The sequence below is a fragment of the Polychytrium aggregatum genome (assembly GCF_025602895.1).
Source record: "Polychytrium aggregatum strain JEL109 chromosome Unknown BJ171scaffold_123, whole genome shotgun sequence".
NCBI classification, from domain to species: Eukaryota; Fungi; Chytridiomycota; class Chytridiomycetes; order Polychytriales; genus Polychytrium; species Polychytrium aggregatum.
The window spans coordinates 54960-70143 of NW_026516325.1; the positions used below are offsets into that span (position 1 = coordinate 54960).

At 57.5% G+C, this 15184-nt stretch overlaps 3 protein-coding genes across 3 annotated transcripts; all 3 read left to right on the forward strand.

The window, feature by feature from the left end:
- Positions 1–114: 114 nt before the first annotated feature.
- BJ171DRAFT_539627 (Calreticulin family-domain-containing protein) lies at positions 115–3347 on the forward strand. Its single transcript, XM_053112919.1, has 9 exons — positions 115–259; positions 565–774; positions 971–1145; positions 1279–1337; positions 1497–1738; positions 1858–2106; positions 2240–2372; positions 2495–2653; positions 2803–3347. Exons 1-9 carry the CDS (start codon positions 179–181, stop codon positions 3169–3171), a joined length of 1677 nt encoding a protein of 558 aa, XP_052961778.1. The 5' UTR covers positions 115–178; the 3' UTR covers positions 3172–3347.
- A 775-nt stretch (positions 3348–4122) lies between these two features.
- On the forward strand, positions 4123–6008 carry BJ171DRAFT_46635 (uncharacterized protein). Its single transcript, XM_053108553.1, has 3 exons — positions 4123–4575; positions 4784–5333; positions 5627–6008. The coding sequence occupies exons 1-3, from the start codon at positions 4320–4322 to the stop codon at positions 5985–5987; spliced, it is 1167 nt and encodes a 388-aa protein (XP_052961779.1). The 5' UTR covers positions 4123–4319; the 3' UTR covers positions 5988–6008.
- A 1230-nt stretch (positions 6009–7238) lies between these two features.
- On the forward strand, positions 7239–13672 carry BJ171DRAFT_46654 (uncharacterized protein). Its single transcript, XM_053108556.1, has 21 exons — positions 7239–8089; positions 8181–8246; positions 8453–8485; positions 8589–8684; positions 8877–8954; positions 9064–9124; positions 9269–9297; positions 9510–9611; positions 9779–9902; positions 10112–10194; positions 10303–10435; positions 10552–10790; positions 10944–11326; positions 11552–11687; positions 11864–12050; positions 12227–12489; positions 12668–12735; positions 12856–12925; positions 13023–13096; positions 13204–13217; positions 13346–13672. The coding sequence occupies exons 1-21, from the start codon at positions 7373–7375 to the stop codon at positions 13534–13536; spliced, it is 3147 nt and encodes a 1048-aa protein (XP_052961780.1). The 5' UTR covers positions 7239–7372; the 3' UTR covers positions 13537–13672.
- The last annotated feature ends 1512 nt before the right edge of the window (positions 13673–15184 follow it).

Genomic DNA, 15184 nt, shown 5'->3' on the forward strand with positions numbered 1-15184 from the left:
GCGGATTCGCCACAGACACAGTGCGGCTGTGCTGTGCGCCGGCCACACACACACGCGGCCAGGTTTGGCAGGCCCAGCCCTTCTTATAGCCAGGGACGCTCGCACCCCTTTCGCCTCCATCTTCCCACCCCCAGAGCCATCTGCCCATCCGCCCGTCCATCCGCCAGCCCGGCCCGCCATGCGTCCCTCTTCTGCCCTTGCCTCGCTGCTGCTCCTCGCCTCCTCGGCCATCGTCAACGCCGAGGACGTCCAGTTCAAGGTGCGTTCCCTATCCGTCAACCCGCCTTTGTCGGCCCTGATCATTCCAAGCTGCTCAGCCTCATTTCGGTTTCGCGCGGATCGGCAGGCCGAGCCGCACTCCCCCCTCGTCGCCGACCATCGTGTCTCTGCAGCCTGCGAGTGCGATCGCCAATGCAGCTTGATCTGCTTGATCTCGTCGGGTCTGATCCAATACGATCGGGCGGATCTGATCTGATCTACTCTGATCTACTCTGATCCACTCTGCTCTGGTGCGATCGCCCGGTTCTCCACGACATTGCTGATCTGTGACCCATCTCTCTGCAGCCCACCTCTATCCGAGCTCCCTTCCTGGAACAGTTCACCGACGACTGGGAGACCCGCTGGGTCGTGTCGGGAGCGAAAAAGGTCGTTGATGGCGTCGAGGACGACGAGCTCCTCCGGTACCGCGGCGAGTGGGCCGTCGAGGCTCCCTCGGTTTTCCCTGGAATCGCCGGCGACAAGGGTCTCGTCGTCAAGACCGCGGCCGCTCACCACGTAAGTGCCGTGCCCGCTCACTGGAGGGCGCGCAAGCCATCCAGCCTTCGCCATTGATCCTCGATAGCGCCGTGTGCCACGGATTTACATCGTGCGTGGGAGATCGATTCGGACCACAGTTGAAGCCAGAGCTCTGGCAGTGGCAATATGCAGCCCCTGACGCGCCCATCCGTTTGATGCCCCTGCTTTTTTCCAGGCGATTGCTACCAAGTTCGAGGCCCCCATCGACCCCGCCGGAAAGCCCTTTGTCCTGCAGTACGAAGTCAAGCTCCAGGACGGTCTCGAGTGCGGTGGTGCCTATCTCAAGGTCCTCACCTACGACGAGAGCTTCCAGCCCGATCGCTTCGATGACAAGTCTCCCTACACCATCAGTAAGTATGAGAAATTGTGCACCCGGCGCCGGTTCTGTTGCCGAATGGCCGTGTTTCTTGAGGTCGGGTGCCAGGGCGCGCACCCATTGCCGTATGCCATGAGCCCTGAGTTAACGAGCTCGATCACCTCCAGTGTTTGGTCCCGACAAGTGCGGCTCCACCAACAAGGTCCACTTCATCTTCAGACATAAGGTAAGGCGTCTCCCATGCCCGACTCGGTCGATCATTCAGGCCGATGCAGCCGTCTCGCGCGCGTGCACAGTGCCGAGTCTACTTGGTGGTCGCTCCTCTCTGTGGATTTCTTGCCTGTTCTGCGGCTCACCCAAAGCCGCTTTGGTCTGCTTTGCCCAGAACCCTCTCACTGGCGAGTACGAGGAGAAGCACCTCGAGTCCACCCCCAACGCCAAGATCGACAAAAAGTCCACTCTCTACACTCTCATCGTCAACCCAGACAACACCTTCGAGATCCTGACCAACAACGAGTCGGTCACCCGCGGTAACCTCCTCGAGAGCATGAAGCCCCCCGTCAACCCTCCCAAGGAGATTGACGATCCCGAGGACAGCAAGCCTGCCGACTGGGTCGACGAGGCCAAGTGAGTCTTTTGAGTTTCCGCTCTGCCCAAGTGCCGGAGCATGCTTATGGCTATTGTTTGCTGTGCAAGACCCCATTGCAAGGCTGCGTTCTCATGACTGGCTTCCCTCTTGGTGATAGGATTGCTGATCCCGAAGCCAAGAAGCCCGATGACTGGGATGAGGATGCCCCCATCGAGATCCCTGACGAGGATGCCTCCAAGCCCGAAGACTGGCTCGACAATGAGCCCTTGATCGTCCCCGACCCCGAGGCTGCCAAGCCTGAAGACTGGGATGATGAGGAGGATGGCGAGTGGGTCGCTCCTTCTGTCCCCAACCCCAAGTGCGAGGCTGCCTCTGGATGCGGCGAGTGGAAGCGTCCCAACAAGAGGTGAGCCGACAGCGCTTTCGTGGCAGTCGCATTGAGCTGTGCTGACGAGTGCAGTCGCTGGTGAGTGTCTGAATATGTAGCCCAGACACGGTCCCGCTCACCATTCCTGCCGGCGCCTCACACATCCATGCAGAAACCCCGACTACAAGGGCAAGTGGTCTGCTCCTCTCATCGATAACCCCGCCTACAAGGGCGTCTGGGCTCCTCGCAAGATCTCCAACCCTGGATTCTACGAGGATCTCCATCCCGCCAACCTAAACAAGCTCGTAAGTGGCTCTGTGTTCGTCGGATGTCTTGCCGAAGCGTCGCGCTGAGCCTCATATTGAGTGCGTATTCTTGGTCTGCGGCTTGACGTTCCTGTGGATTCCCATCTTGCTGCTACTCAAAGGGCGGTCTCGGCTTTGAGCTGTGGACCATGCAGGGCAACATCCTCTTCGACAACATCTACATCGGAAGCTCCCCCGAGGACGCCATGCGGCTCGCTGAGGAGACCTGGGCTGTCAAGTACAAGATTGAAGATGAGGCCGAGCAGGCTGCCGCCCCCAAGGTAAGCAGCAGTGGCGATTTGTGTCAAGCCAGGGTCGCCGTGGCTTTGTGGGAGGGTGGAGAAAAGCAAATCGGATCCACTCCAACGGTCGCTCCAGCGGAACTGACGCCCATCGCTCTTTACAACCCCGACTCTGCCAAACTACATAGCTGCCGGAAGCTGCTGATGCCAAGCCCGCTGCCGAGGGTGTCTGGGGCAAGCTGGATGAGGTCAAGGAGCACCTGTCGTTCGTCAAGGACTCTGTTCACCGCGAGGTCACCAAGTTCGTTGAGCGTGCCAAGGAGAGCCCCGTCGATGCCCTCAAGGAGCTCCCCCATGTTGCCGGCGGTCTCATCATGGCTGTGCTGATTCCCGTCCTGTTCCTCGGCACCTTCCTTGGTGACTCGGAGCCCAAGAAGACCAAGGCCTCCAAGCCCAAGAAGGCCGAGTCGACAAAGCCCGAGAAGAAGGAGAAGAAGCAGGAGAAGAAGCAAGAGAAGAAGCAGGAGGAGGACGAGAACGATGAGGATGACGAATAAGCGTGTATACTTTCCGTAGATCTATACAGGAGGGCCTCTGCGGTATCGCGTCGCTCCTCTCTCCCCTCGCCTCCCTTTCACTCTTCAGTACCATCTATCACACTTTCTCGCCGCCTCTCTGTCTCTGGTTGAGCGAGAGCCGCTCATCATTTGAAATATAGTTCTTTCAAAAGAAACGACGATCCCTCTCCACAAACAGCAGCCGACTTCCCGTGTCGATGGGGGAGGGAGGTGACTGGACTCGAGCGACGGACGGGTCCTGGGGCGCATTCCCTGGAACGAGGACCGAGGCGACAGGAGCCGTGAAGTGCCCAAGCAGCGAAGCTGGAGCCACCCGAACCACAGGGACCAAGCAGATGCACGCCAGGACCGGCCCGTTTCGGGTCGGGACGAGAGGGCCGGGCTGGGGAATGGGTCTCAAGCCTCAGGCAGCATCAACAGTGCCGCCATCGTCAGCACCACCGGCAGCATCGGCGGAAGCGACAACATTCGCAGTATCAACGAAAACATTCGCAGCAGCGACAACAACGCCGCGGCCCCAGGCGCCGATGGACAGCACCAACAGTCCCCCCTCGAGTCATCGTGACCCACGCCCCAGCCTTGAGGACGCACTCTGCGTCGCTGCCTTTCGCAGGCCCTCGAGACCACAGCCGGCGGCATCACAGTGACTGCCCCCAGCCCAAGCGCCGTCGCCGGACTCATCATCCGCCTGCTGTCGGCATCCAATAGCGGCTCCGCCCGATCAGCAGGAGCAGAACCGTCTGGCAACCCGCTCTTGTCCCTCCCGCCGGTCCGCTGCCAGTGGTCCTCGGATGGTCATCCGCCCGCTGTCGATACACCACTCGCAGGCCGGTGCTGGCCGCCGGGAGGAGCAGACGGCGCCGCCAGGGTCGTCAGAAAGTATAAAAGGTGGGAAGAGCACGCCTTCCACCCACCCATCTGTCATCCAACGTGCGTTACTTTCCACTACAACAAAGTACTTTCCGATCCACATACCCGTTCTTCCTTGGCTTTGCCCTGCACCGTCCCATCCGAGGCCGTGCCATTCTCTCCACCTGCTGTTCCATCGATATTTGCCGGTTGCAACCCACAGGCTCTCTGTTGACCCTCCGATCTCACACCTCCCAACTTGATACATCAATCCCGTCATGACTGCCTCGCTCCCCACGGTCATCGACACTGCTGCCGACCAGGCTGCCGCTGTCGTCTTGAAGAAGCTCCACCACCACCCCATCAAGAAGCTCCTGGAGCATCGCCGCACCTACCGCCCTTACCACCCTCTGATTTCGATCCACGAATCTACCACCCTCGGCGATGTGCTGAGGACGCTCTCGGATCATGCCATTCTCGCTGTCCCTGTCTACTCCATCCCAGAGGAGGAGCCCACCGGCAAGCAGTTCACCGGTATGTGTCTTGCTGCGATCTCAATGAGCTCCGGCCTCGATGTAGATACATGACAGGCTCATAGAGCAGAGCCACCCACTCCCTTCAACAACATTCCAGCTGGTGGTTGCTGTCGGCCGACGCTTATCTGTGTGTGGATGCCGCCATCGCATATAGACTGATTTTGACCCTTGTCTTTGCTACCCATCACCGCCCTTCCCACCAACAGGTATCATCTCGGTCTATGACATTCTCGCCTGGACCGTTTTCCAGAAAATGTTTGACGGCCTGCACGTATCCAAGCCGTCAGCCTCCATCGACCTGGCCTCCTTCCAGCGGATCCAGAAGGAGCAGGCCCACTACTTCGACACCCCTGTCAAGGTCCTGGTCGGCATGACCTCCGAGTCCGTCGACTCGTGGACTCTGCATTCGTCTGACCCCATTTCGTCGCTGGTCCAAATGTTTGCGACGGGGCGCTACCACCGCTGCCTGGTCATCGACGAGGATGCCCTGGTGGCCTCGGCCCTCCTTGACGACGACGGGCCCGGTCCCACGGCTCCCCCAACCGGCTCGTCCATCACCATGATCACCCAGACAGACGTTATTCGGTATCTCTACGACATGAGAAGCTCCATCGACGTCTCGGCCGTCGAAACCATATTCTCGCTGCATGCCTCGCAGGTCGAGGAGCTTCAGAAGCGTCAGGAGGACAACAAAAAGTCCAACGGACGCCGTGTCGTCGCCGTTCCTCAGAATGTCTCGGCCCTTGCTGCCTTCCGGTACGTGCTCATCTGCGTCGCATCATCCATGTCGTGGGAATGAATGTCCAACCATGTGCAGATCCTCTGGATACCTGCTTGTCGTGAAGCCGTGTCAGTGCAATGGCTGCGTCGGCGTGGGGGCTCTGTTGGCGATGACGATGTGTCTGCCCTGCTTGAAATCGATTGCTGTTGCCATCGACTCGGTCGTCATCGATCGAGTTGACAAATGGGAGCGCTGCTCCTTTTGCCAAGCGACGGTGCCATCTGCATTTGCTCATCCAACGCCGCTTTCCGATCCCTTCGTCCTGCAGCATAATGTACGAAAACATGGTCCGTGCCGTCCCGATCGTTGATCCCCACAATCGCATCATCGCCAACCTGTCGGCATCCGACCTGCGCGGCATCACCCCAGGCAAGCTCGACCAGCTGCTCCTTCCTGTGTTCGAGTTCCTCGAGACCGGCATCCACCGGGAGCCCAACCAGCTCAAAGCCGACCAGCTCCGCGACGTCAACAAGTCTGCCCAGCTCGGCGAGGTCATCGAGTCGATGATCGATACGGGCATCCACCGGGTGTGGGTCACCGGCTACCGCGACAAGATCGCCGGTGTTGTCACCATGACCGATGTCCTGTGCGCCTTCGTGCCGGTCAGCCAGGCGCTCGAAGAAGAGTAGTTGGCTGTGTTTTGGGGGAAGGGGGAGGCCCCGTGCGGCCGTTCATGTCTCCTTGCGGAAATATGCTGAATCTTTTCTTGTTCTATATTGATGGCTCACGGCTTGTTTCGGGGCACTACTTGGTATATATACATATCCATATATTTGTCGACTTTGCCTATGCAATCTGCTCGAGTGGGGCTGCGACTGCGATCGGCTCCGGTGTGGTGTGCCTCGGTCGTCTTTCTGGCTCTGCTCTGCTCTCCCGTGCTGCTGCACCAGCACTGCCAGCCGACACCCGCATATCCAAAGCCAGCCTTCGGGGCAATGTCGTCCGCCTGAGCACCTCGGTCCGCCCTTCGCATTCCTGTGGTTCGTCGCTCCACCATTCTGCAACGCGACAGCAACTGGCTCCTCCGGTTGGATCCAGCGCCAGATCCAGCGCCCCTGCCTTTTTGTCCGCTTCAAAGCGACCCGTTGCATCTGTCCTGCATCTGTCCTGCATCTGCATCTGCCGCTGCATCTGCCGCTGCATCTGCGACGCCTGCCACTTGAGACGGCCGTCTCTGCCGAGTGGCCATCGACACCGCACCCAACATTACACATTCGGCACTCTGCAGCCTGCTCCTGCAACCTCCACCACCCACCACGCCTTCCGATTCTGGCATCCAGGTCCCTTGCTGCTTCAAATCCGACATCCTACCCCCCCCCCAGTCCCAGAGTCCGATGGATGCCGAGTGGGATATTGCCCGGCGATTGCTGGCCACTGGTCGATGGAGGTACTTTTTGACCACCGAAGAGGGTGAGATCTTTGTGAAGGCTGCCCAAGATCACGATACCTGGAAGGCTTTCATGAGTGATCCAAGATTCAGCAACCGACCGGAATTCAAAGGTGCGTTTATTTTGCGCCTTTGTTTGCCCTCTGCTACCTCGTTCTTGAGCCAACGCTGATCGATAGGGCCCGCAAATGCATCTGTTCGATCTGCGTACACGCCGTCGCTTGGATGAGCACCCGATGCGAGCATGGATCAGGGCGGATGTGGAAGACCAGGGCTTTGAAAGGATGCGGCCGCAAGATTGCGCATCCGTCGTCTCGACCCGTCTCCGTATCCAATGTCGTGGACATACCAGCCACATCGTTCAAATTAGGCCGATAGCTTAGCGGATGGCGTCATTGGTGCTTGTTCCCGATATCGATTGCTCATGGCGTTTTCTGCGGCCTATAGCTGTGGTTGTTGATCTGACTGGGATACTTTGCTATTGATTTGTCTGACCGCATATCGACTCTGTTCTCCTCTGTCGACTGAATTCCACGCAACGACATTGGCGCTTCCATGATCATTGCATGGCCATGCTTGCCATGCCGCCGATGATGCTCCTATACCGTGGGATCACGAACGACAACGATGATGAACAATTGGATCACTGGGGGGATGTTCCGGCTGAACCTCTTTCCAACAGGCGACGTCCGAGTGCATTCTCAAGTAGGATCCGAGGACTCCAAGACAGTTTCCTTTTCGCAGCTGACCCGATTCCGCATCCGCGAGATGATCTACGAGCAGCTGATTCCATCGACCCTGTCAGACCTGGTGGGAGGCCCCGTCGCCAACTCGGTCATCAACCTGTCGAGGGCCGACGAGCTCCTGTCGATCAAGCGGGCCGGGGCTCCCAATCCCCAGGCCGACTCGACTCTGAAACCAGCGGGGTCGATTCCGGGACAGGAGCAGAGCCAGGACTCGACAGACTCGGCCAAACTGGATTCTCGCGTTCCGCAAATCCAATTAACTCGGAGCGTCCGTGATGGAGGCGGTGGCAACGGCGGGGACGACGACGACGATTATGATATGGAAGATTCCAAGCCCGCAGATCCACAGCAGCAGCAGCAGCAACAACAACAACAGGACTCGTCTGAATCGGGCCCCCGGATGCTTCCCGAAAATCCCGAGAATCCCGAGACTGCCGGCGGTGACGTTGCCGATCCCTCAAAGACAAACGAGTTGCCCGAAGCCAACGAATGTCTCGAGAACGAGCTTGATTTGCTGCAGGACTGGGTTCCCATCGACGACATGTACTATACTCTGGAATACGACCACGAAGCACTCGTCAACGACGAGAGGATCCAGGTCGGTTGGCTGCGCGGTGACGGCTTTGTCTGGAGTGTCCAGAGTGTTTGGAGTGGGCTGTACTGACCCCCGAATGCTGCTCACTGGACAGGAGCGATTACGGAGGGAAGAGTCCGAGGCGCTGCGGGCTGAGCAATCGCCTGATGGGATCACAAAGGTATGTATGGTGACAAATGGTGCAACAGAATACGTCTATCGAGAGCATCAGCCCCAATGCGCTGCTCGAGAATCTGTGCGATGCCCTATCGAAGCGGCTCCCCGTCATCGTCGCTTGTGCCATGCTGAGTCGCATCATGTTCGGCAATTGGGGGGCAACTGACGCCTTTTGGCCAACTATCGTGGTGCCGCTGCCATTTCCTGCAGCAAAAGGACGAGGATGTCCATGCCAGCGTCAAGGTAAGTGCCGATCCGCTGTGCTGCTGACCGGCCGCGAGAAGTACTGTGGCCGGAAGCGCAGGGTTTTCTTCTGCAAGGGACTGACTCTGCTGTCTCTCCGCAGTACTTATTCGAGGCGATCAACAAAGTGGTTGCTCCTGCCAAGCTCGTTGAAATCAAGCAGCTTCTCGCTGATGCGCGACCGAGCCGGTCGAAATGGGTGCGTTCGATGGGCCGGGATTCCGTCACGGTGCATGGCTGGGTGGCTGCGGCGCCTGGATGGGTGTATATATGTGGGAGTTGCCTGAGCCTGGGTACGGCTTTTGGTGCTACTGCCACTTTGAACTCGGTCGACAGATAGGCGGGCGATGCTGATGGATTGTGACATTGGTTACTGCTCTCCATTGGACAGGCGAGCGAGGATCGTGTTGGGCAAGAAGAGCTCTACGAACACCTCGAGCGCGTGCTGAACGATTTGAAGAATATGACGGTACGATCATTTGCGCTGACCTTGCAAGTGATATGACATATTTCGCCGCACAATGCGGAATGTTGCTGCTTGGGCTGTAACACCGGCGGGTTGCTTGCTTGGCCATCAGGAGCACTCGGCTTGCTTCTTGCAGAAAGTCAGCAAGCGTGAGGCACCCAACTATTTCGAAAGTAAGTCAGCATCCTGGTTCCGTCGTGCTGAGATTGTAGGAATGGGGTCGCCGACTCTGAAGCTCAGGGGAAAGAATGCCAATTACCACGGTGAATCACCGATGTAGCCATGTCTGATTCCATCGCATTTTGCACGCCTCGTAGTCATCAAGAACCCCATGGATCTGGGCACTGTTAGTATCGCAAAGTGCGATTGGAAGGATGATATCGATGCGGCTTGCTGCTTCTTTGCCTGGACTCCCCCGCAGCCCCTTCGAAGTGTGCGGCGATGTGCTTGCAGTGTTTCGATGAATGCAGTCGTTTCGGCGATGCCAGCGAGGCGTGTTTGCGTCTCCCGAGTCAAACTGCATACTGAGAAACGATGACCGGCTGATCTGTTGCTCAGATGACCAAGAAACTCAAGGCACTGCAGTATTTGAGCAAGAAGGAGTTTGCCGACGACCTGTATTTGATCTGGTCCAATTGTATGACCTTCAACACCCAGCCAGTGAGTCTATCTCTCGGTCGCAACTTCACATGCTCCTCTCGTCGGTATCGTTGTGAGACCTCTTTGACTCAACAACGGGCGACTTGCTTGCACGCCTTTGAACCGCTCATTTTCGTTTCGGACTCGGTGCCGCCCTGGTCTATGGCTGGTGTGGATGATACGAGCAGGACAGCATCTACCGCAAGCACGCTGCGGCCATGAAGCGCCGCACAACGGAGTTGCTGCGCAAGGTGCCAGACATCACTGTCCAAGTCCGTGCTCCAGAAGTCGAAGAGTCCGAGTCAGATGATGGTATACCCCGTCGGCGCAAGTTGCTTTCGTGAGAGATGCTTCTGCTTCTGTTGGTGTTCTTATTACCACTGGTGACGCTCTTGGTCCTGTCGAGTTCTCCCTCGATTGCAAGGCGTCTTGTGCTCTATCACCTGGTTGGGGGAGTATGATGGATGCAAAGGGCCGCAGTGATATTGATTCCCCTTGCGTCTGCAAACCTGCTGCCATAGATAACACCGAAGGACGAGGCGTCAAGGGGTCGCGCAAAGCATCAGGCTCAAAGGCAACCAGCAAGTCGCGATCGTCCAAGAAGGTGCTTTCGTTGGCGCTGACGTACCGCATGCTGTGCTCCATGCATTTGGTTTCGCCGCTGCCGTCCATTGCGCAAGCCCACTCATCATTCAGTCTCTTCTACATGCAGAAACGAAAGAATCACCCGCCGCAAAAGAGTGTCAGCGTGTCAGAGACACCTGCTCCCAGCGTCAAAAACGAGGACGAGGAGCCTGCTACCACAGGTCCCGTGCAAGAGTCGGACCAAGGCACTGAACCTCCGAGTGAGTACATTTGTCTATTTTTCTGTTGAGAGGGTTGGCCCTGTACGCAGACGCTACTCCGTCCGGCCAACTATCCCAACCTGAACTCACAACACCCCCCGTCTTACGCTCTTCAGAAGAAGCTGATGTCGGCGGTAGCAGTGACATTGCTTCCGCCAAGCCCGACAACGACATCGAAAAGGAGAGCGATGCTTCAGTCCCGACAGAGCCCGTGCCTGGCGAAACCGCAGGCGATGCCCCGCAGCAAGCGCAGCCCGAGCAGGATGCCGAGGCTCAAGAGGAAATCGTTGACGATGGAAGCTTGCAGCTGCAGAGGTTTCGAGAGCGGACGATGGAAAGCCGGGTCAAAGCATTGGTAAGCGCTGTGTTCAGCTGCCTGCTTGGGCTCCTTTGGCTGTGCGGACCGCTCTCGATCGGTTGCGGTTGTTGCTATCCCAGACTAACTTGGCTTTCCTGCGACTGTTTGTCTGTCGGCCGGTCGGTCATGGGCCCTTTCTGCCGTCTGCAGAAACTGCGAGCAGAGCATCTCGCGCTGCCGTTCCCTGAACGGCCGTTGCTCCGCCGGACACCTGAGGCGATGGAGCTCTATGCACTCCGGTTCCGGCGGTATCTCGGTCGTAACAATATCCGCAGGATCATGCGCATTGATGGCTCCACCTTTTGCGGACAGGATGGAGTCGCAGTTGACGCGCCTGGGGGAGCTTCGAGCGAGATCGCCATCGATGCCGAGAAGCCGAATCCCTTCGAGCTGATGAAAGAGTCGTTCTTCCCCGAGTACGATTCGATCTGCGAGATTCTGCCGCAGCGTGCGATCCAGTACGTTTTCACTTCCAAGAAGGCAGACGGACTCAAGATCAGCGACGAGGAGCTCTTTGAGCTCTCATACGAGAGGTACGCGCTGCTCTGCTCTGGCTCGGCAGTGCATCTGTGAACCTCCCTCGGGGATATTGAGGCGTTCTTTGACACCAGACAACGCTGTTCCTGGCCCAACCGATGCGCACAGCCACGGTACTAACCGATGCGTACGACCACGACACTAACCAATGCGTACAACCATGGCGCTAACCGATACCAAACTGCATCGCCCTTGCATCCAACCAACACGCGCGACTGCAGCGACATCCAGCCGTTTCTACCCTCGCTGTCAGAGTACCGGCAGTCCAAATTTGATACACAGAACAAGCTCTGTCGTCAGGTCATAGACAACATCGGCGATCTCAAGCACATAAAATCTGTTCACGAAAAGATCAAGGTGCGCTTGCCAGCAAGTGTTTCGATGTGCCCGACGCTCGGCAATGGCCCGCTGTCCCCCTTGCCAGTGCGGAGTCATGGATGCCATGATTCCAGCAACTGTTTAAGCCAATCTCTCATCGTTCATCGACTTCTGGGACTTGCACTGAACTCTGCTCTTTGTTTCTCCCTCTGCAGATCGGAATCCGTGAGGATACCTCTGGCGCGGCTGTGCCCGGTCCTGCACCGGGCGAGACTCGGTTGGAGCTGTTCCAGCCGTCGTGGAAGGAGCATGAGCTGCCGGCTTTTGTTCTCAACAAACGATCGAGCGATGCACTTCTCAAGCAAATGATTGGTCGGATTCTCTTGCATGCCGGGTTCGATGGTTAGTGGCATCGGGCGGAGGGCTGCTGATGCCTGCGACTAACTTTAACGGACTCTGTCGCCGCCTCTCGCACCAACTTGTTGAGCTCGACACTGACCTTCCAACCCTTTTCTTGGGAACTGTGGTGCTGTCGCTGGTTGCTACACTGTCGTAACCAAACATCGCGGCTGCTCCAGCTGCCAGCGCAGTGGCGCTCGCTCTCATCACCGACGTCGTCTCGCATTATCTCTCCAACATCACCAAGACCCTCCACCTCTACCTGGAGCGCCAGTCCGGCCGTATGGAGCTCGATGAGATTCTGATGCACACGCTTGTCCAGAATGGCATTCCCTCGGCCAACACACTGGATACCTACATCAAGAACGACGTCAAGCGATATGGCTTCAAGCTATCGGAGCTGCGGAAGAGACTGGATCTGGAATACCGCGAGCTGTCGATGGTGGGTTCGAGCGATGGACATTGCGTTGCCGCATATCTGTGGGATCACGCACAACCCCGTATCCGGCTATTGGATGCTGGGCTGGATGCTGGGCTGGAGGATTGAGTGATGAGCGGAGTCATGGACTGAGCGATGGGCCGAATGCTGACGTGCCTCGAAACGGGCATACTTCCACTAGTACCAAACTGATCAGGCTGTTGCCGACGAAGACGTGATCATCGAGGAGTCGTCCGAGCAGCTGATTAGGTATGGCTAATGCGTCCAAGGCGCTCGATGTCGCAGTCCATGGCTGACTTGGTATTGAGGCTGCTGAAGTGACATCACTGACGTTTCCCTGCCGCGGGCGGTGCTTACCGGTCACTGCAGCGGAAGTCTCTTTGAAGAAATGGGAGTGGACCTCCTGAATCTCAAGGATGTCGGCGTCGACGCTCTCAGCGTAAGAGACACCGCAATTGCCAGCAGCTTTGGACCAATCCTCGGCTCAACACAGTCCGAGCCATGCTCACATTGCCGTTCTCAACCAATGCACACAGGTTCCTGTTGAGCTCTGGAACCGCAAGGCAGAGAAGCCCATCAAGCGAAAGCTGCGCAAGTTCTTTGCCGCACAGTACAGTATCGTCCGGCGGAGCAACGAGAGGAAACGAGAGATGTCGCACTTGGGCGCTGCTAACTGTGATGCCAATGTCTCCCATCCTCTATCCGATGACTGTACAGGGCGCAAGAATCAGGTAGGCGTGCGCGCCGTTTCCGCAGTGTCCTCGGGCTCTGTATATGTGGCTGTGTGCGCTCGGATATGCCTCTGCCCTCTTGGCGGTGCCATCGCTGACTCGGTCTGCCAAACGATGCTCTCGCTCAGAGGAAAATCTTTCGAGTCGGCTTGTGCCTATCCCGCAATGGGATCCCATCGACCCGTCCAAACATATCTCGCTCTTGCAAGCCTATTACTCCAAGCGCGTGTCCGAGGAGGGAATGGTCGAGGTGAGGCTGAAGCGACCGTGGACAGACGATCGCGATCTGGGTGTTGCTGACGGTGCACTAAAGTGCTGATTCCAACGCCGTTCGGTCGCTCCTCAGGATGAGTATCGCCTGACAAAGACCAAGCTGAAGAGCAGGCTGCTCCTCAAAGCAGCCCAACAGGGCCGCAAACGGCAAGGTAATGCAGACGATGGCATCGGCTCCGGTCCAAAGAAAAAGAAGAAGGCGGACGGCACGCTTTCCAAGGCGCAGAAGGATGCCGACAAGAAGAAGGTGGCCGAGAAGTCGGAAAAGCCAGCCAGGGCGCCTGCAGAGAAGAAGCCGTCCAAGCTCAAAGTAAGATCGGTAGAGCGTGGAGATTGACGGACACGGACCAATGCACTCTTTGGCGGGTGGTGCGCCTGGTCGCCATTGGTCGCCATTGGTCGCCAAGCCTGTCTGTTGTGCGCCAGCTCTTCGTTGTTCGACTTGGTTGTGCATATGGCTTGTTACGATTGCGATCGAGTATTCCCACTCGGCTTGGTTCGGATGTGCATCCGTTCTCCGACTGTAGCAGACGTATCTGTGGTTTCTGACATGCACATCGCCTCTGGACACACAACCGCTCTTCTCGACAGCAGCCTGTCAAGAAATCAAAACCTGGCGACGAGGCTTCCTAGCCGGGCCCTGAAGATCTGCACCGACTTGCCCACGATGGCCATCTTCGCACAACGACACATGCGCCCCATGTCTCCCTTGCATCTGGGACTGGGTGCAGCTCCCTAAGGGAAACAACGAGCACCCGATATCACAAGACTCCCCAACGTTGCTCGCAGATAAACCGCCTGCTGTTTCCGACTGCTCGCTCCCGATAGCCAGGCTCCTCTGGAGAGTCCGGCCCTGAACACGATTCAGCCAAACCCAGAAAAGTCGGTTGCTGCGAGCACGTCTGCGGCTCTTGCCATAGCGTCATGTGTGGCATGGGTGCTCCAGTTGGCGTTGAAAGCGTGCGACATGCATACCCATCGTGAGGCGGATGATCCAGCTCTCAATGCGACAAGCACGCTTGGTCTCGATAGAGTCGTTGCGCTTGCCCAGGGAGTGCAAGCATCTCAGTCCAGTGTCCTGATTGAGCACTGTTGTGCCCTTCTTTGCTGTTGTGTCCATCACTGCCTCCCAAGGGTCAGAATTCTCCGGTTGCGATTGAGGCTGACGTTGAGATTGCTGCCGCAAGCACACATATAGTTGCTTGATATTGCATCTTGGCTGGGAACGCACACGACAGAGTGCAGATCCAAAGCGCAAGCCCTCGGCGGCCCACACACACAAAAGAATCGGCTGCGTTTCTCGAGGGAACCTTTTTGTTGTGTGCTCGGACATCCTTTTCTTCCCGCTTCCTCCTCCTGCACTCAAAGCAAAGGCTGAAGGCGAGAAGCAGCGGGCAGCATTGTGAGTATCCAGCGGCAACTCTGTGGTTGCGCATCCGCTGCCGCTGAATACGAATAGCTCCGTTCCGGGCGCGGCTGCCGGTGTCGTTTCTCTACCTGCGTTGGCACATCTGTCCGTCTCGCTGGGGACCACCTTCATTCAGTTCGTCCCTTGCGCATCGTTCGCAGTGCTACTTTCTAGCATCGTCTTCGGGCACGTCGCTGTTGTTCCGAGCATCTGCCGTTGCCCAAACTTACCTCTGTTTCCTTGCTGCTTCGCTGGGGTGCACGAAAGTTCTCATCTTGTCGAGTAA

Bases quoted from the DNA above. Each gene is read 5' to 3' on its own strand.
- BJ171DRAFT_46635 (XM_053108553.1), top strand. From the start codon at position 4,320: ATGACTGCCTCGCTCCCCACGGTCATCGACACTGCTGCCGACCAGGCT. The intron at 4,576-4,783 runs GTATGTGTCTTG...TCCCACCAACAG, and splicing joins CACCGGCAAGCAGTTCACCG to GTATCATCTCGGTCTATGAC. The intron at 5,334-5,626 runs GTACGTGCTCAT...TTCGTCCTGCAG, and splicing joins TCGGCCCTTGCTGCCTTCCG to CATAATGTACGAAAACATGG.
- BJ171DRAFT_539627 (XM_053112919.1), top strand. From the start codon at position 179: ATGCGTCCCTCTTCTGCCCTTGCCTCGCTGCTGCTCCTCGCCTCCTCG. The intron at 260-564 runs GTGCGTTCCCTA...ATCTCTCTGCAG, and splicing joins CCGAGGACGTCCAGTTCAAG to CCCACCTCTATCCGAGCTCC. The intron at 2,373-2,494 runs GTAAGTGGCTCT...TGCTACTCAAAG, and splicing joins CCGCCAACCTAAACAAGCTC to GGCGGTCTCGGCTTTGAGCT.
- BJ171DRAFT_46654 (XM_053108556.1), top strand. From the start codon at position 7,373: ATGATGAACAATTGGATCACTGGGGGGATGTTCCGGCTGAACCTCTTT. The intron at 10,195-10,302 runs GTGCTTTCGTTG...TTCTACATGCAG, and splicing joins AGTCGCGATCGTCCAAGAAG to AAACGAAAGAATCACCCGCC. The intron at 12,736-12,855 runs GTATGGCTAATG...CGGTCACTGCAG, and splicing joins TCGTCCGAGCAGCTGATTAG to CGGAAGTCTCTTTGAAGAAA.